Raw genomic sequence first — 21,085 nt, 5'->3', positions numbered from 1 at the left:
GAAGGTGCGCCTTATAATGCGGTGCGGCTTATAGTGCGGAAAATACGGTCCTTTTTTTTATCTTTTTAACTGCCTCCAGCTATATGCAACTCCTGATTTGATAGGTTGCCAAAAAATGCACATCAAATAGTCTAGTATGATAAAACAACATGTTCCTATAGCTGCGCTAACATTGTGAACTGACGAAAGCTCTTTATACTTCATTATCAGTGCATACGGCAGTCATGTAACGCGATGGTCTTGACTCGTGAGGCAACAAGGAGGACGGGATGGGAAAGTGTCACGGCCGTGATTAGCATGTCATGATGCTTTCGTGGCGCTAATGCTAATGACAAAATTAGTCGGCCGTAGTTACGCAGGGTAAACGCAATAATACCTGACAGTGTGTAACACAGCTAGGAGGCCGTTGGTAGCGGGATAGGATTTTATTTATTTATTTATTTTTTGTCCCTCAGTATCTCAGACTTTTAAAGTTAAGCCACGTGTTTCAATGACCTGCAATGTTTGCCGTGGCGAACCTGTTTATAACGCTTAATGTTGTGTGTGGATTGCCCAGGCCAATGGCAACGTACTGTAATGTAGCCTTCAAAAAAAAAAAAAAAAAAAGTTCACTTATAATAACAACTGAAAAAATGCACCTTACCCATTTGTAGAGAAGCGTATTACTGCCACACCCAAAAAAAAAAGTCGCATTTTGCATTATGATGTGAATTGTTTTACGTTATAATTATAGATTCGTTTTACATAATAAGGTAGAAAATAATAAATAAATACATTTGACCCCTATTTACCACCCCCAAAAGACAATTCCTTCCGGTTCGGGTGTGTGGAGACCTTTTAGAATTATATATCAAACATTCCTGTATATCTACCCAGATCTTCAATAACACCCCTTCATCTTTACTTAAAAAAATGATTTAAGATTGCAAAAGAAGATGCATGTTCATCGGGCTTCGCCGAATTGGCTCTGCCGGAAGTTATTGCTTGGATGGATGGATGGATGGATGGATGGATAGTTTGGCAACACGAAAAGATGTCATATGGAAGCGTATCGCTACGGCCCACCCGAACTGGAAGTAATTCTCTTTTCGGGGGCGGGGTAAAGAGGGGTGAAATTTATTATTTTCTACGTTATTTGAAACGAATCTACGTTATAGCATGAAATGATTCACGTTATAATGTGAAACGATTCACACTATGTGAAACGTGACTTTTTTTTCTTTTTTTTGGTGTGGGAGTATTACGCTTCTGTACATTTGTGGTTTTTCAGTTCTGAAAATGGCAGAAGCTGGCAATGTTTCTGTTCTTTTTTTTTCATTTTGTTTTTTTTTCCAATCTCACTCAGTCAAGATCTCAGCAGTGGTTGACTTTCACTCTCTGTTTTGATCTCACTCGCTCATTTTGACAAAATAAGGGCTAGAATGTACTGATGTCTGTTTTCAAATGTAGCGAGTCTACGGGTGTAAGGTAAAAGTCGTCAAAAAGATAAATACTCACGTGGAGCACAAAGTACTGAAAAGAATATTTATCGTATTTTATTTTTGGAGACATTCGTATTTATCGGTGAGCCGGTTCCTCCTCAGGCGTCCGTCGCCTCGTTGGCTGGTGTATTTTTCCACCGCTGTTATAAGGAGCCATATAGAGCAGAGGTTATAGCGAGAGACACCCCGGGTGGGCCGTAGCAGTACATGTGACTAATAACAATCCCGAGTAAGTCTCCTCTGGTGCTGGAAGGCCGAGTTCTTTATATACCACAAGTGTACACGTGCTGTAAATGCCTTTTTCTAAGCACTTTTAAAAGCTTACTTGTAGTCTGTATTTGTCAAAGGCAGATGCGACGACTGTCGGCACATCAAAGGAGCGCGACGGAGGTGGAAAAGTGTTTTAGTTTAAAAAAAAAAAAAAACGAGAAATTTGCTGATGTTCCCTACAATATTGAACAATGATTGTTTTTTTTTTTTTTTTAATATTACATAATCTTCATGTCTCGGGACAAAATAAATGCATTATAAAACTATACATAAACACTAACATTGACGCAATAACAAGTCAGGAATGCGCGGATGATTTTAATTCATAGTTCACCTTTATTAGGGCAAAATAGAGAATAGAATGTATAAATACAATACAAAAAAAGATTTAATCTTTAAAAAATACATTTTATGTGCATCAACCTAAATTGCATTGATTTATAAAATCTGTGCATTTGTGTGTGTGTGTGTATATATATGTGTGTGTGTGTGTGTGTGTGTGTATATATATATATATATATGTGTGTGTGTATACAAGTATGTGTGTATTTGTGTATATATATATATGTGTGTGTGTGTGTGTGTGTATATATATATATATATATATATATATTTAAACAGGGTTCAAACACAATTACATTAAACAATTTAAAAAAAACATAATCCTGTGTACATTAAATTAACCACTGGGAAAAAAAAACATTTCAGACATGTTTTTAATACTGTTACATTTAAATGGTAAATAATATCGCAAAATTGAACAAAAAAAACTTCATCTTGTAATGTAAAATGCACAGCGTGTGCTAAGAATAATAATTTGAAAAAAGAATAGCAGCATTTTAGGGGAAAAATGTGTGAGCATGCATGTTTTATTTTTTTTCCAAATATGATTATACATTTTTCATGCATTTCCTCATCTTGATTGTGTGCTTTTATTGGATGAAGTCCAGGGAGTTTGTCATCCGTAGTTAGTCAGACGGCTAACACCGGTGCCAGGCCTTCCTCATGATTGGATCGTGGCCGAAGCTTTTGTGCGGATTTCCTCCCGCGTTCGTTTCAAAACACGCATGCGAGGAGGCGCTTTGACCACACTTAATTGTCCGTAGGTGTCGGGGTGAGAGTGAAAGGTGGCTCGTGTCGACGTACCCTACGATCAATTGGCTGGCCTCTTTTCCAAAGTCAGGCGGGATCGGCTCACGCTCACCTTTGACCTTAATGGGAGAGAGCACTAAAGAAAATGTTTGTCAGAGTGGAGGATGGGAACTTCATGTAAATGCACTTCCGTTTATGACCGCCAGGATGCGCTGTTGCAACATCACTCTGTATTCGAGCTCCTCACTTAACCCGTTTGTTTTTTAACTTTTTTTTTTTTTGTCCAAGTGAAGGTGCCATCTTTCTGCTCACATTTCTACCCAGAGCATGAAGGATACATTAAGTGTAGTGTTTAGATTAAGTGGAAATGTCCTCACGGAATTTGTTTTTTTGTCTTCTTTTCCTCCCATTTCCTTCCTGACTTTTGGTGTCCAATGTCGGGCGTGTCTCGGCGCCGAGTTCCACCTCGCGCCGACCGTTACCGAGCGACGTGGCCCTGCTCGTTGTCATATTTCCATCCCGCTTTTCCATCCTTCGGTGCGGAGGAAGCAGAAAAAGAAAATAATCAAGGAAACCGCACTTTTCCCTCTATATCAAAGCTGTGTTTTTCTTTGTGCTCGCAGCCAAAAAGCGTCCGTCCACACGGCCTTTGCGGCGGACGTCGAACAAAACGTTGCGGTGGCTCCCAAACACCCGGCGGATCGAGTTCCTACTTGATATATTTTCTTTTAATCTATAGCCGGCTCACTTGGAACAAAGTGTACGCGGTGCAAATGCACATGCATTATATTGCAACTTTTTTATTATCGCTTATTTTTATTATTTTGCATCATTGTCTCTCTCCCCTCGGGTCAGGCCGCAGCACACATTCTAGCGGTCGTCATTTTCAGGAAATGCTGTGTTGGCAAGTGAGCCTCGGGGGCTGTGTATGCGTGTGTGTGCGTGTGTGTTCGCGATCACGCACGTTTGAGCCTCCGTTTACGGGAAGCATATCTGCAGGCCGGGATGTGCGGCTGAATGACATGTGGTGATGCCCGCTTTGTTATTGTTCTTAGTGTGTATGTGTCGGAGTTGTGTTATGTGTGCATTCCAGCGCTTACTTTATGCACACAACAAACACACATCCCCGTTCTTGAGAACGCAATAGAAAAGAGCACAGGTGTCAAACTAAAGACCCGGGGGCTAGACCGGGCTTGCCAAATGAATTTGCAGTGAGGAAAGTAAGTATTTGAACACCCTGCTACATAGCAAGTTCTCCCACTTTAGAATCATGGAGGGGTCTGAAATTTCCATCGTAGGTGCATGTCCACTTTTAGAGCGATAATCTAAAAAGAAATATCCTGAAATCACAATGTATGATTTTTGTTTTTTTTAACGATTTATCTGTGTGATACAGCTGCAAATAAGTATTTGAACACCTGAGAAAACCAATGTTAATATTTGGTACAGCAGCCTTTGTTTGCAATTACAGAGGTCAAACGTTTCCTGTACTTGTTCACCAGGTTTGCACACACTGCAGGACGGATTTTGGCCCACACCTCCACACAGATCTTCCATAGATCAGACAGGTTTCTGGGCTGTTGCTGACAAACACGGAGTATCAGCTCCCTCCAAAGATTTTTTTATTGGGTTTAGGTCTGGGGAACCTTGATATGCGTCTCACGGAGCCACTCCTTGGTTTTCCTGGCAGTGTGCTTCGGGCCATTGTCATGTTGAAAGACCCAGCCACGACCCATGTTCAATGCTCTGACTGAGGGAAAGAGCTTGTTCCCCAAAATCTCACAATACACGGCCGCGGTCATCCTCTCCTTAATACAGTGCAATCGTCCTGTCCCATGTGCAAAAAAAAAAAAAACCCTAAAGCATGATGCTACTACCCCCATGCTTCACAGTAGGGATGGTGTTCTTGGGATGGAACTCGTCATTCGTCTTCCTCCAAACACGGTTAGTGGAATTATGACTTTCAAAGGCGGACTAACAGGTCTTTGAGGGTCAGAATTCTAGCTGATAGACAGGTGTTCAAATACTTATTTGCAGCTGTATCACACAAATCATTGAAATACCTGGCCACGGTCATCCTCTCCTTAATACAGTACAGTCGTCCTGTCCCATGTGCAGAAAAACACCCCCAAAGCATGATGCTACCACCCCAGGCTTCACAGTCGGGACGGCGGTCTTGGGATGGAACTCAAGTTCCATTTTAGTCTCATCTGACCACAAAACGTTCTCCCATGACTCCTCTGTATCATCCAAATGGTCATTGGCATGTGTTGGTTTAATCAAGAGAACCTTGCGTGCCATGCGTGATTTCAAACCATGACGTCTTAGTGTATTACCAACAATCACCTTGGAAACGGTGGTCTCAGCTCTTTTCAGGTCATTGACCAAGTCCTGTCATGTAATCCTGGGCTGATTCCTCACCTTTCTAAGGATCATCGAGACCCCACGAGGTGACATCTTGCATGGGGCTAACTCTCCGATTGAGATTGACAGTCATGTTGAGCTTCTTCCACTTTCTAATGATTGTACAATTTTGTCTCTGGTGTCTTTGGACTGCTCTTCTTCACTATATGTAGCCCCTGAAGGCAAATCATATGTGCCAAATTCCTTGATTCTTGTGAAAATCTGTCATTAAATCCCGCTTGAGCTCTTTTGACGTGTCTGTTCGTTGCCAGGTCCTGTTCCAGGAACTGGAACCGGAGAGTGGAGAGTGACGAGTTTAGGAATGGGGGAAACATCGCTTCCATTCATATGACCTGACAAAAATGTCATCTTAAGTACGTATAAACAGAAATGGAAAAAAAATTGCCAATTGTGCGGCTGATGGAAGGCAAAGCCATGAGAAGTAAATCCGTGCTCTCGTGACCACACTTTGAGCCCCAAGCAGGGAAAACCAATAGGAAGTCAGCGCAATAAAAGGCTCTGACATTGATGGGAGCGTTTCCCAAACACTTCGGAACTTAAGTCGTTTGGGTTTTCGGGGGGCTCCACTCGTTATTGTCGCCGCGCTGCGGAAAAAAGTGGCCGCCGGCCCATCTTTCCATTTGTCCCGTCCGTCTTGGTGTCAGCCGCGGAACGCGCGACACAACCTGTGGCGGCGACGGCGAGTGAGGAATTTCCCTGTTTGCCGAAGGCTTTTCGGAGTGTCGCAGCACAACACAAGCCTGTTTTTATGCGCAACGATGCGCTACGCCTGGCCACGCGCAAATTATACACACTTCTACGAGGGGGAATTCTCGGGATGATTAGCAGAAAATATTTCACTTGAATGTACCGTCAATTTGCCACGACGGTCTCGTGAGAAAACAACAAAGCGGGAGTGGAAATTGCAGCTCTTTGACGTCTGGAAGATTTGATTTAGATGCCGACGGAAAAAGTCTTCCCTCCTGCTGTTTGCGCATATATTCGGGTAAACCATATCTGTGTGAAAAGCCCTGCTGGTTCTGGTGGGTTTTTGCATCATACCTCCTTATCGGAACGTCTTTGTACGTGGGAAAGGAAAACTGCAGTTCAATCCACTTTTCAGACATTTTTGATCACCGGCCATATTGTAGTTTTCACTTCCATCTGGGATACCATATACAGAAAATGTTGAATTACCTCATACACACTACTCATGTACACAACATTTTTATGGACAACTGGTTGTAATTAGAAGACATGAGTACCGTAATTTCCGGCCTATAAGCCGCGACTTTTTTCACACGCTTTCAACCCTGCCGCGGCTCATGTGGCGATGCGGCTAATTTGTGCATTTTTTCTGATGGTCGCAAGGGGCACGCAAGTGGAAAAGATAAGAGTGAGACCAGTGTAATATATGTGCAGAGGAAATGACATTTACCGGTATGTTGTTTTTTTTAACCGCCCCTGTTAGCGCTGTGCTAGCATGTTGCTGCTGTTACTGCCGTGTCTCAGTGATTTTTACCGATATCCCTTTTTTTTTTTTTTTTAACCGGCCCTGTTATCACCGTGCTAGCATTAGCACCACGCTAGCGTGTTTCTGTTATTACTGCCGTCTCAGTGATTTAGGTATGTTTTTATTTTTTTAACCGGCTCTGTTAGTGCTGTGCTACCCTGTTGCTACTGTGTAGCTGCAGCGGCTGTTTTGTTTTTGTTTTTTAAACCAGCCCTGTTTGTGCTACTGTGTTGTTGCTATATTAAGATAAGCTAAGGTCTTAAAACTTTGAAAACTCTTTCTGTGTACTGTCTTTCTCTGTAAATATCTCGTGTTTCAATGTGGGTTTCAATGTGGGCACTTGCGGCTTTTACACAGGTGCGGCTTCTGTATGTACCAAATATTTCCTTTACAAATGTACTGGGTAAGGCTTATAATCAGCTGCACTCTGTAGGCTAGAAATTACAGTAATAGCTTGTTCATGTTGGGGTAAAAAGCTACTTAGAAACAAACAATGCAATATGTCAACATTATTGTTTTTTCCATGTGACAATTTTTTTTTTTTTAGGTTTGGTAAAGATTTGAGCATGACTCATGGAAGTTGAGATGCTTGATTTGCTTTCACAGGCCACATAAAATGATGTGGCGGACTGGATGTGGCCGCTGGGCCTTGAGTTTGACACCTAATCTGTCTAATCTTTTCCAATTTTATTGACTTCAAATATGTTGAGGATGTTTTAAAAGCAGGTTTTAGTATATGTTCAAAGATGTATAAAGCATGTGGGAGGGGTGAAACAATATTCGTAAAACTAGAATATATATTGTGATTTATAAAAAAGTGTAAAAGGGGCTGATCTGTGACGTCTCATTTACTGTAGTCCATCTGACATTTGCTTTTGTGCTTGAGTACATAAAAAGTAATCATATTCTGTTACTTTTTGAGCTTTCAAAGACCACCCAACCTACTTTTTTTTTTTTTTTTAAGATGCTGAGCAACGTCTTAATCCCCTCCCTTGTTCCATTTTGCCTGGATTAGGTTCATGCACAAGGCCCCCACTCATGCCAACGGATTGCTTGTGACAGGCCCTTATGCAGACACCTCGACTGCCACGAGCAATTACTTAAAATACGCAGGAGAGGGCCGCAGTTGGTCTGAACTGTGAGAGGGGTTAGTGGTCGAGAGACAGAGGCTAAGGAGGCACTTTTGTAGAGAGCCATTTAAATGGAGGAAATGGAAACAGCCCATTGCTAATTCTTGTGGATGTTAAAAAAAACAACAAAAAAAAAACCCGACTGTTTTGTTTTCCTCCCAAGCAACACTTGGAACCAATCTTGAGTTTCATGGGTGAATGATTGTTGACCGTTTAAATAAAGTAAAGATAAATCCGCAGTGCAATTTGTGAGCATATCTGGACCTGGTTGTGCTGTGTATTTTTCTTTTTTCCACTCAAGTGTATTAAGGAAAAGGAGTGTTTTGAGAAAGTTTGCGCTCCGTAGAAGAACCAACTACTGTATTTTCCGCACTATACGGCGCACCTAAGAGCCTTTAATTTTCTCAAAAGCCGACAGTGCGCCTTATATATGATTCAATATTGAGCCAAAAACAGGTCTCGCAACTCCGGTAAGCAGCCACCGACTCCATTCCCCTCCCCCCCGTTGAAGAAGTATAGTGAACGAAGTTGTCAGAATCCTTGTTTGTAATCTATTAATAAAGTTTGACTGACCTATCTGTTTTGTTGACATTCCCTTGAGTGCAGCTTCACTAAAGGGTGCATAACGTAACCCCAGCCTCTACTGTACCATCTCTTCTATGCGCCTTATACATGAAAAAAGTTTTAAAATAGGCCATTCATTGAGGGTGCAGCTTATAGTGCGGAGAATAAGGTACTCAAAGATGAAAGTCAATTAATCGCCAATCACAGGTTTTGGGATTAAGATGTGTGCCTCGCCAGAATCAACAGACGGTTGGTCAGCGAAGCAAACTAGCAGCGGTGCCTGACTAACAATAAGACCTGCAGCACGGTCACTTGCAAAATATCCTCAAATATAGCAAAAATTCTCGAGTTCTCAAATACTTGGGGTCAACAATAGAGAGCAATGGAGAGTGTGGTAAAGAAGTGAAGAAACGGGTCCAAGCGGGTTGGAACAGTTGGCGGAAAGTATCTGGTGTTCTATGCGAGAGAAGAGTCTCCGCTAGGATGAAGGGCAAAGTTTCTAAAACAGTGGCGAGGCCGGTCGTGATGGACGGATTACAGACGGTGGCACTGAAGAAACAACAGGAAGTAGAACTGGAGGTGGCAGAAATGAAGTTGCTGAGGTTCTCGCTTTGAGTGAGCAGGTTGGATAGGATTAGAAACGAGCTCATTAGAGGGACAGCCAAAGTTGGATGTTTTGGAGACAAGGTTCGAGAGAGCTTCGATGGTTTGGACATGTTCAGAGGTGAGAGAGTGAGTACATTGGTAGAAGGGTGCTGAGGATGGGGCTGCCAGGAAAAAGAGCGAGAGGAAGACCAAAGAGAAGGTTGATGGATGTTGCGAGGGAGGACATGAGGACACTGGGTGTTAGAGAGGAGGATGCATGCTGTGGCGACCCCTAATGGGACAAGCCGAAAGGAAAAGAATGCTATTAAAAGCCATCTGTAAAGGCATGCACTAACCCTAGCTTTCCATACCAGCCACGAGCGAATTCACTAAGCGCCCTCCTGTAACAGTGAAAAGATACCAATACACTGTAGCGTCTGCTTGGATAACAAAACATAGACAAGGAGTGGTCGATCATTAACTTTTGGTGTACATGAGCTGTTTGTAGGGCGTTAGTTGAATTGAAGACTCGAAATCGCCTCTAAATGGTTGTTTATGTGCCCTGCAATTGGCTGGTGACCAGTTCAGGGTGTACTCCACCTCCTGCCGGAAGATATCTGGAATAGGCTTGAGCATAGCTGCGACCCGAGTGGGCATAAGCAGTACAGAAAACGGATAGATGAATGATCTGTTATATTGAACAATGTTGTACAATGAATGCTACCCTTTTTGGGTTATTGTGTAGCTAACCGAGTAATTGCCGGCAAGGGTTTTGCAATTCTTTACTGGTCCTGAACTATTTAGCCTTATTTGTCTGATCTCTTTTCTAATTTTGGAAATCACTCCATTTTGAATGTTTTTCTAATCACGCATTTGAAAAAAATTGTGTAGACGCTGTGTCCACACCAGTGACTCGTTTTACTGCCATTGTCAGACAACTCCAGTTTGATTCAGATCTGCGCAACCTTGACAGACCTTGCAAGTGTCTCTCTTTCCTGCTCTCTGTCTTTGGGTTCTGCTTTATTTCACCTTAAATCAGGGAGGGTCTTGCGCTGAGTGGGCAAAACGGGTGCAAAGAGTTCATCGGGTTGTTGATGTTGATGTAAGGTGCGTTGTACTTCGACGAGAGAGCTATTTCTGCCCTGCGGAAAATCAGGAAGGTGACGTGTTTGCAACCGCTCATGTTTCTGCATCTTTACATTAACGGTATTTTGCTGCCCTTCATTTTGGTGAGACCGGCATATTTCTGGACACTCAAGGGCCCCCCTAATAGAAAGATTAAATAACAAAAGAAAGTATTGAAATGAATAGATACAAAACTATAAAACATCAAATAAGAGGTGTTTTGAGTCTGTCCATAAAAATAGTAAAATAAATTAGTATGAGAGTCCCAGGGCGATCCAATTGTCAAATTTTAAATTCAGTCGAAGGGGGCGTAGACAAAGTAGTACTGGTATATTTTATTCACGAGATCAGTCACGGAACAAATTAAACTCAGCAGTTAAAGTGCCGCAGTAGCAGGCTCAGACATTACAGGTTCAGTACACCTGTGCAACTTTTGATATTTCATCTTATAGCGCGGAGAAGTTATATACCACAATAATAAACGTATCGTTCACTCCCTTCTAAAATAAGCATTATTCCTCTGCCGGTAAAAAAAAAAAAAAGACCTTGTTTTTGATGGGAGGTTTAGGCCAAGAATTGTACATCGCATGCTGCGGAGGGAGAAAATGAAACAAGTGTTGAAGGCAGGCATTTGTGTGCACTGGAGCAAAACTTTTGCACTTCTTCGCCGGGGCTTTTAGGCTTCCCGCATCCCTCTCGGCTCGCCTCTTCTTGACACGTCATGACGAAAAAAAAGTGTGTGCGGCAGCTGAGCTGTTCCACATGTGTTGGGTGTGCGTCAGATCAAATTAGGTCCCACTGACAAAAGGGCCTTTTACTGCAGGTGGATGACGGGGGCGGTGGAGGCGGGGGGAGTGGAGTGCTGGGGGGGCTGTTGTTGAGGACGGGTTTCAAAAAGCCAACCAGCCAGTCAGTAAGTTAATCAGTCAACCTGCCAGTCAGACAGCAGAAACGCTGGCGTTAGGGATTATTTGGACTGGTGAATTTGGACAATTTGTTCCCCTGTTGCTCTAAGAAAATGTCCAAAGAAGTTAAAAAAATATATATATATATCCGCGGGTGTCTGGACTTTCATCATCATCGTTGTCTTGGAACATCGAGGACTGCTGATCGTGATCGTCCTCTAATAAAACTGGAACCTCGCCATCTTAGTTGTTGGCTCGACAGCACTTGGCAGCCTGAATGGAAAATGCAACTCGTAAATGTTCGCACCACTCTCGTTATCTGATAAGTGGCATTTGGTTTCCACCAAGTGGTCCAGTTTATTTCACCAGAGTCAATCTAGTAAATCTTGATGAGGATCAAATGTCTCGCACAAGGTGTATTTGGTGGGAGAGCAATAACGGCGTCAGCTACGTAGTTCACTTGACAACGTGACACCGAGAGTGAGTTTGACGAGCTACCGTGTTCCTCGGTTTACTTTGGTCCCAACATATGTCATTTTGAGGTGATAAAAAGCTCCCAATATATTAGTTTGTTTTATATTTATGGCCTAGAAGGGTTTTTTCATACAAATACCTACAGTAATTATGACCTTACTCCTAACAACTTGAGGTTTTGGGAACACAAGCTTTCGTTCAGCTGATATTTTTGATTCGGCTTGCAAGCGCAAACCTGAAACACGAGCACGTCAGCAATTTGGCAAATAGTGAACAATTCATCAAAAAAGAAGCTTCGAGCTAGTTGAGGTTTACAGTCAAACTAAACATCAAACAGTTTTCACTTGCATAATTAAAACACCCAGGAAGGTCTCCTTTACTCCTAGCTATCAAACAACACTGTGGAAATCACCATTGACATGCTAACGGTTAGCATCAATAGCATACATCGATAGTAACCATACTCACAGACATGTTGTCTTCTCTCTATGGAAAATACTAACATTCTGATAATATTGTGATATTATCTATCTGAGGCACATAAATTTTGTTATTCTTATTTCTCATTATTTGTTCTACAACTTATCAGTTGTAGATGAAATCCTGCTGTTCTTTGTTGGTATCTGCATGACTGCAGTTTAGCATCTACCAGCCAAGACTGGCACACCAGATGAAGCAGCACAATGAATTATTAAATTGAATCATGATGCACAAAATGTTTATTTCTTTACATTCCATTTGTCATTACTGTCTTCTCGTTTTCCTTTCAGTTTGTCCCGTTAAAGGTCCCCACAGCCTGTCATCTTTTTCCTTCTAAGCCCATCTCGTGCATCTTCCTCTCTATCTAACACCCACAGTCTTCATGTCCTCCCTCACCACACCCATCAACCTTTTCTTTGGTCTTCCTCTCGCTCTTTTGACTGGGAGCTCCATCTTCAGCACCCTTCTACCAATATCTCGAAGTTGCTCTCTCTCACCTTGTCTCCCAAACATCTAACTTTGGCTGTCCTTCTAATGAGCTCATTTCTAATCATATCCAACCTGCTCACTCCGACCAAGAACCTCAAAATCTTAATTTCTGCTTCCTCCAGTTCTGCTTCCTTTTCTCATTCCTATATTTTCATAAAAGCAACATTATAAAGTCCTATTTTCCTTCTTAAAAACATAACAAAACAGAATGATGTCACAGATTAACGGCAATTCCATTTATTTCAATTGCCGAAGATGATTTGAGATTGGAGTGCTTTGAGTTCTGAGCCTTAGAAAAATAAAGGAAGGAGGAAGGCAGCTGATAATTGCATTACATCTCTTGTACCTAAATGGATGTCGCGTGCCGGCTGCAAGTGAGTCGCTATACGAGGAAATACTGTACTGGTAAATGTTAAAGTGAGGACAGTGGCATTGTTGTATTACTGTAATGTCAAAGGGAAAAACGCGGACTGAAAGGAACCAGAGTCAAACCATGCTGCTTTGTGGAAGCAGCCCTGTAATACAGACGCACGCGGTATTACTCATATCCACCTCCCGGGTGTCGAGGAAACCATAACGCAGCTGTGGCGGTGCAGTCTGACTTATTGCGTTTAATCCACCTAATTGTTTAGTTTCATAGAACAGGACATAGTCTGCCTCGGAACTAATTCTGTCTGGGTCTTCTATTTAATTCGCCACACTAGGCCTTAAGCTCCTCTAAAGGCAGGCTGCCCCCTTCACCCCCGTCCAACCCCGCCCTTTTAGGAATATAAACCCCTTATCTTCTCCATCGGCGTCCGAGAGCAAGAAGGTGCAGGAGAGCGCTTCTCCTGAACAGTCGCGTTGCAAGCGGAGAAGTGACAGGCCACAAAAAATACTCCTGAAGAACTGCATATTTGCATGAGAACATGCGGCAAAGCGTGAAACGGATCGAAACTCATCTGAAGGGACTCAACCGACTTCACGCGCAGAATTCAAAAGAACAGAGCTGATCTTAAAATCCTAAAAATTAGAATTGTTTCATCCCAAACAACTACTACTCTGCTACTCTGATGGGGGATGGTGGTGGGGTGGGGGGCTGATTGGTCAGTTGGTTGCGCGGTTAAACGGCGATAATCCACACTGGCAAATCCCACGCGTTTAGTCAAATTATTCCAGACCCTTAAGGCTCCCATTGTGGCCGTCGGCGGCTGCGCTGCTGTCTGAGCCCCCCGCGGGGACAACAATGCCGCCATTCAAGACCACTCACCTCCGCTCGACGGCCAACTTCAGGTGCGAATCGGCTTGCCGAGCCGCTGGCTTATATTAAATGACCTGAGAGGTGACCTCTGAGGGAATGAGGGGGCAGGGGGTGGGGGGGGGGGGGGAAGTAAGAAACAGTAAGTATTTGTGAGAGAGATTAATTGAAAGAATGGCAGCAGTGCAGTCATGTCAAATTCAGGAGGTATTAAAAAAGGGTCACTAGCAGAATCCGATGCATTCAATGCAGGGAGGAATACTCATAAAAGCTTTCTCTTCTTCTTCTTCTTCTTTCGGCTTGTCCCGTTAGGGGTCGCCACAGCGTGTCATCTTTTTCCATCTGAACCTATCTCGTGCATCTTCCTCTCTAACTCTCACTGGCCTCATGTCCTCCCTCACAACATCCATCAACGTTTTCTTTGGTCTGCCTCTCGCTCTTTTGTCTGGCCACTCTCTCACCTCTGGACACGTCCAAGCCATCAAAGTCTGCTCTCTGGAACCTTGTCTCCAAAACATCCAACTTTGGCTGTCCCTCCAATGAACTCGTTTCTAATCCTATCTAACCTGCTCACACCAAGCGAGAACCTCAACAATTTCTGCTATCTCCGGTTCTGTTTCCTGTTGTTTCTTCGGTGCCACCGTCTCTAATCCGTACATCATGACCGGCCTCACCACTGTTTTATAAACTTTGGCCTTCAACCTAGCGGAGACTCTTCTGTCACGTAGAACACCAGACCCCTTCCGCCAACTGTTCCATCCCGCTTATACCCGTTCTCTTACCGATCGTCTTTTTATTGATTGAAACCTTTAAAGTGATCTCAATTTGGATCCTAGAGTGGAGTTCATCACACTTTGTCCCACCAAACTAAGAAACAATAATTGGATGCTTTTTTTCTTTTCCACTGCCATGTCAATACCAACAGAATCTCTCACCAGTCTCAGATTTGGTCAGTTCAATTTCTTTCCAGGCTATGTGAGAGGTTGTGGTGGATTATACTTGGGACCGTATTGACCAGAAGAGACCCTCACCTCTTTAAACAACTGACAATGTGAAAACCAAAAGAAAAGTAAGTCCATTTAAACAAGACCGTTTCAGACTTTGGTCCCAACGTTCGACATTTTAGTTTAAAACCTGTTTGTGCACCCACGAACTGCTCCTCAGCCCTCCCATATGTAATTTTAATCGTATCTCTGTGAACTCCCTGCCTGCCTGAACCACCCGAGCCTTTTTGATGGCAACATCACGCCCAAGTAGCGGCGGGCCAGCCAGCTACTGGCAGAGGTGGAGCATCCCACGGTGGGCCTGGCGACTTTGACGGTCCCGTGTCTGCAGAGACCTGCAGTACGCCGCCCTGCACCGGTCTGTAAGTCGCACAGCTGCACCGCTTGCTTGGGAGGGGGACTCCAAGCCTGAAAACATCAACCCCCCCAACTCCCTCCTCGACCAACTGGCCGAGTGGACGGCGCTGAGCAGCCACACACTGCATTCGCGTTGAGAAAGGTTAACTGCAGTTCTCCCTTGTGAAGAGTCTTGGAATGACACCTTAAGTCCACACTAGCTGTTCCATTTCATGCATTTTTGAGTGAATGTACAACTACATGTCAGGCCAGTTCCACTTTCTCTACTTGCAGAGAAAAGAAAAATGCTTTGCAAATGTCTGCTTTCAACTCCGCATCCATGTAAATGCGCCGTTGGGGAATTTTTTTTTTTCGGGGCGCCCGGCACTGCCAAATGGAATCTGTTTTCTCCGCAGCTGCACAGCTCTGTTAAAAAAAGACGCCATGTGTTCTAACCTACTCCAGTCACGCTCAACCTTGGCTCACCTCGCTACCTGGAGCAGGGAGCTGTTACCAAGGCCGAGGCCACTGACACTTAGCTGAGCCCGGCCAAATTTCACATTCAAGTCTCTATTATCGACCCTGCCAAGAAGGTTATGTTGTTATTTCTTTTTATGCAAAGGCTTACACAAAAGCTACACAATGAGCTTTTACTTTTACACATTCAGTATCTGCGTGGATTTGAAAAAAAAAAAAAAAAAAAAAAGTGCAGATGGTAGAATTTTCACATCTGGATAACCCCCCCCCCCCCCCAATATTTTATCGGGAATTAGGCATGACTCATACCCTGCTGTTTTGTCCTTGGCCTCTGCAGTGTTCTCATGCTGCCCTCAGTCTTCTTGAACAGAACTGGTCAAGTAAATACAGGAAGCCCACCTTCTCCTCCTATTGTTGGTTTGTTAGCATATCTTATTCCGACTGATGCCTTCAACGTGGCGTGGTTTTTGCACTTTCCCGCGCAACCGTTTTGAAGTGGAAAACCGACAGCCCCGAATCCAGCCGAGTAGAAATGATACAAGACAGAACCAAACCACATTGTTTAATTGCCCTCTACCAGTATTTGCGCTTACGAGCCGACCCAGGAAGCCCCTATAGCTCCGTTCCAACTCAAATTTGAAGGCCCATGATGCCATAGTCAAGTCTGTCCCATTTCAAAGAAATGCCCATACATGACAATAGTATTGACCCAAGGTTTGCCATGACTTTTCAGTTTCTTGACTACAAACCCTAGATCTTCAGACACAGCTCCTGTCGTTCCCATCCTGGGAATCAGTACGTCAAAAAGAACCTGTCACCCGTTTTCTTTTATTTGGCCATTTCTCCCAAAGACTTATACACATGTTAAATTTTACTTTGTTGCACGTGTAAATGTAGTTTGCATCATGCAAGCACTGTTTTAAATGTTCTGTGTAGCAGAACATTCACCTCCAATCAGGTTCTGGATTATTTAACTGCGCTTTCCAAGTCACTCAGCGCACGTCAGCATCCATCACCTCCGCTTCTCGAGCAGGTAGAAAACCCTGGCATGTTTGTTCACCGTGAGCGGATGCAAATGGTATGTTCCCAGTCAGCCGCACTCTGCTTCACACTTACGCAGTTGGACCTTTTCGCACCTGGACGCCTGCCAGTGCACCGCACGGGTCTGGCCTCTGGCGACGTCACTCTGGATTTTGAGGAAGGGGGTAGCGTTTCCCCAGGCATCCAACGATTCAAACCTGTCAACGAGTGGCCACGAAACATCGAATGAGTCAGCTGCAGTGCATTAAACCACTGCGAAAGCAATGAAGTAGAGATTTGAAGGGCAGATGACTGAGCAACAGTCCTGTACAAGTTTCTTCTCCCACGTGGGTTACCAGGGATTGTAATGGAAAATGATGATGTAACTAGCTATCCTATGCTTGTTTGCTGACAATTCTTCTGGCTCTTTCTTCACCGACCACATGACGGAGATTCAGTTATTTACATTGTGGAGTCTGAAAATGACATCTTTTAGCTGCAGTTTTATGCTCATTATCCACCGCATCGTACATGCACAGCCCGTCATGGTTCTGCTTTCTAATAATCCTTTTCCCTTGGACAATCAGGACCAACTTGGTTGTATGCGGTACGACTTAAGCACCTTGTCAATTTGGTGGTACTACTTATAGTACCTGCAGGTCTGGGGCGCACCGGCACAAGCCCCCATCCGAAGGCCCCGGATTGGTACCAGCTGGCACTCCAAGGGACTAAGAATAGCCCCGGGGAACCTCTGAAGTATTCACGTATGTTGATAATCTTTTTTTTGGATTGGTGTTCTTTATAATATTAAAGTTACAACCTCTGGAACAATTAGAAAGATGGAGGCATGCACTGGAAAGGAGAGGAATGAAGATTAGCCGAAGTAAAACAAAGTATATGCGCATGAATTAAAGGGGCGGTGGGGGAAGCGTGAAGCTCCAGGGAGAAGAGATAGCAAGGGTGGACGACTTCAAATACTTGGGGTCAACAATACAGAACAACGGTGAGTGTGGTAAGGAAGTGAAGAAACGAGTCCAAGCAGGGTGAAACAGTTGGCGGAAGGTGTCTGGTGTTCTATGTGACAGAAGAGTCTCTGGTGTGATGAAGGTGAAAGTTTATAAAACAGTGGTGAGGCCCGCCATGATGTACGAATTAGAGTTGGTGGCACTGAAGAAACAACAGGAAGCAGAACTGGAGGTAGCAGAAATGAAAATGTTGAGGTTGGATAGGGTTAGAAACGAGCTCATGAGAGGGACAGCCAAAGTTGGATGTTTTGGAGACAAGGTTCGAGAGAGCAGACTTGGATGGTTTGGACATGTCCAGAGGCGAGAGAGTGAGTATATTGGTAGAAGGGTGCTGAGGATGAAAGCTGCCAGGCAAAAGAGCGAGAGGAAGACCAAAGAGAAGGTTGATGGATGTTGTGAGGGAGGACATGAGGACAGTGGGTGTTAGATAGAGAGGAAGATGCACGAGATAGTCTAAGATGGAAAAAGATGACATTCTGCGGCGACCCCTAACGGGACAAGCCAAAAGGAAAAGAAGAAGTTACAACCTCGAATTAGCAGTTTTTGTACGAGTTTTCACGTGACACAAATCCACTAGTTTTGAATAAGTGACGTACGCAGTCAGATCCATTCAGTTCCCATATGATGCAGTAAAGTTTTTTTTTTTTTTTGTGTTAATCTCAAAATCTTTATTGTGCCAGAATAGGTGAGCAATGATAAGGTTCTGAGTGAGATTGTGTTGTTCCTTGACCTTTCCACCAAGATAGTCAAGTGGCTTCTTAGGACAATTGTTGCATTTGACACTTGTGCTGAAAAATGAGAGGTCAGCATGTTTTGTGCAGTTGCAGTTTTTCCTGTTCTAGCCCCAGCCAAGATTGTTGTTCAACACGTGGATGTAACCATTTAACGAGGTACTCCATTTGACCAGCTAAATCATCGAAGTTGGTGTGCATTAAGTCCCCTTTCGGTCTTACCTTTTAAGGATTTTAGATCAGCTAATTCTATTTTTCCCATGTTTAGGGTAAAATTTTAAAATGACAATCTCGTATATGGACCCATTTTAACATGCATTTGAACGGGGTCACTGAAAATAGCTAATTTGCGCTACCATTTTCATTTTTACAGAAGCTACATACTCTCCAAAAAGTGAAATAGGAATGCTGTTCCAACATTTTAAATCATCTCACATAGACGCACATGGTTTAGATTAGTTAACTCTGTAAATTTTGCTGAAATATTAGTGCTTACATATGTGATATGCCCTCTGGGAGTATAAAATTTTTGATTTTGGTTCGTAGGATTCCATGAGTTAATCGTTGTAGGGAGTATTCTTGATAGCATTTTCCGATAATTGCTCAAATGTCTTAATTGGGTTTAAAAACTAAAATGATGCCTCAAGTTCTTGTAAATATAGAAGAATATCATCTGCATGAATTTTGATTTTGTGTTCTGACACGGTAGTGTAGATGCTTGAAATACTCGTGTTCTGCCGGCCAGCAGTTCGATCATAAGTGCAAATGTGCCGGGGGTGTGAGTGGGTATCCTTGTGTAGAACTTTTCTGGTGACGTTACGATCCAGTGAAGATATGAATCACCAAAGCCAAATTTGTGAAGTATTGCAGAAAAAAAAATTAGTTTGAAAAAGATTTGTCTCCTTGGCGACCTCCGTTGTCCTTCAGTGTTGTTGATTGTCAGCATGTCTCGTTCCGTCTGATGTATTCAATGTGGTGTGGTTTTTCGCAGTTCCTTGTGGGTATTACTTTAAAGTGGAAAACTGAACGCCGTAAAATTGTGCCAGTACTTCACGGAAAAGCGTCACGAACCGTGTCAGGATTCTTGGTTCGGAGATGGTTGAAAATCAGCGGGTTTTGTCCCCTTTACATTGAGTGGTTTTCCCCTAAGTATTGGTTACAAACTGCAAGTTCACACAACCTGCCAGAAACTTTTTAGTTCCCGCAACCAGAAAACATTACAGTGCTTCATTCGTCTTCATCTTTTCGACCCGTACTGATTCATCACATGAATCATATTTAGCGCGAGCTTGCTCAAACCGTCGCCGAGGTTCACCGAGGTCGCTCTTGACACGAGGCAGAATATGAAAAACAAGCTCTCCTTGGTCGTTGGCACTAATGGCGTGACTCGGTTCGCGTTTCGCTAATCACGTGCCCGCCTCTTGACCCGCGTATCCAAAGCCCGCTATCTCCAACACATCTGTGCTTAGTTAAATCAAGGCTGTGTTTTAGGCCTATTATAGTCGAGGAGACAACACGGCCTGACTGCTCCTCTGACCACTCACCCTTGTCTGACTTGTGCATGCGGTCGGTCGCCATGGCGACCCGCTGAAAGGACTGCTTCCTGAGACTTTGTTGTGTTTGAGGCTTGGCAAGGCATTGGTAACCTAGATATTATTTTTAATCCATCAGCAGCGTCTCGGAGTGTGTTTACTTGCGATGCGAGCTGACTGAGAGGCTTTCTGGATTTTTCAAACCCTCCGCCGTCGAGAAAAAACATCAAGACTTTTTGGATTTATGCCCGTCGAAGGGTCCAGATATCTGTCAGCCAATCCCGAGTCATTGAAGTCACAGGCGGGCGTGATGGCATGTAGAAAACTCCTCTTTGCGGGCTCGTCAGCGGGGTTGTCCCTTGTCCATCTGTGGCCTTTTATTGCCTTTCTGGCTCCTGCTCTAATAAAGGTCTGACAGGCTGAGCGTGAAGGTCACGGTTATTAAATGCATTAAACGGTAAAGTCGACAGCCACAGCTGTGCGAGGCAAAAGTGATGAGTTGTTGTGTGTCAAGGGGGAGGCGTTGGGGGTGGGGGCAAACATTGTTTTTTTTTTTTTTTTTCCTTCTTTCCTTTTAGCCACCTGTTTGGCTGCAGGGACCTTTTGAATCTTTTGATAAATGAGCAAAAAGGCGATGGAGATTACTCGCGAGCAAGCTCATGACTCCAATGTAAGTTTACACTTCGGATAAGTCTGAAGATGTGTGTGTGATGGTTGTACACCTGCTGCTTCTCCACCTCTATTTGAGCTTCCGTGTCCAAGGCTGCAGGAACTCAGCCTTTACAAATGTAGACAAACGCAATCCCTTTTTGATGAATGGAAACTTTTTCCCAATCTTTCTTACGTATTGGCTCTGTAGAATTCAACAATGCCAGACCAGAATTTATAGGTTGTTTCAATTTTACTATTCAGTGCTTTTTTTTTTTTTAACCACCCCCAAAGACTATGTTGAATCGGGAATAACAAAGTCACAGGGTTAAAGATGTTTATTGTAAACAAATGGAGAGTAAAAGGACAAGAATCCCCTTACGCTCGTGAGGAAATCCTTTAAAGGGCCACATGAAATGGATGATTTTTAATATGTTATTAATGAAAAAATGGCAGCCGGTATGGACCCATGCCCTTTTTTCACCACAAAACATGATTTCGACGTATATGGTTTTTTGTAACTCCCGCCATGAAAATCGTCTTGAGGGATTTGTTTTGGAGAAG

The 21,085-nt window shown here is 43.5% G+C and overlaps 1 protein-coding gene across 6 annotated transcripts in view; it reads left to right on the top strand.

Moving 5' to 3' along the window:
• Nucleotides 1-21,085, top strand: part of kcnq1.2 (potassium voltage-gated channel, KQT-like subfamily, member 1.2) — a 211,859-nt gene that overhangs the window by 55,674 nt on the left and 135,100 nt on the right. The window contains exon 15 of one of the 6 annotated variants that reach the window (XM_061821700.1): nucleotides 7,724-7,858. The exons of 4 other annotated variants lie outside the window; for them this stretch is intronic. In XM_061821700.1, the coding sequence (XP_061677684.1) occupies nucleotides 7,724-7,730 (7 nt within the window). In that variant the 3' untranslated portion in view covers nucleotides 7,731-7,858. Of the gene's footprint in view, nucleotides 1-7,306; nucleotides 7,423-7,723; nucleotides 7,859-21,085 lie in introns of those variants that run through there. One more of the 6 variants, XM_061821699.1, reaches the window with a different exon arrangement.

This window comes from Syngnathoides biaculeatus, chromosome 6, assembly GCF_019802595.1.
Source record: "Syngnathoides biaculeatus isolate LvHL_M chromosome 6, ASM1980259v1, whole genome shotgun sequence".
NCBI lineage: Eukaryota > Metazoa > Chordata > Actinopteri > Syngnathiformes > Syngnathidae > Syngnathoides > Syngnathoides biaculeatus.
The sequence above is the reverse complement of the archived record's forward strand: the minus strand, read 5'-3'. Positions and strand labels throughout refer to the sequence as shown.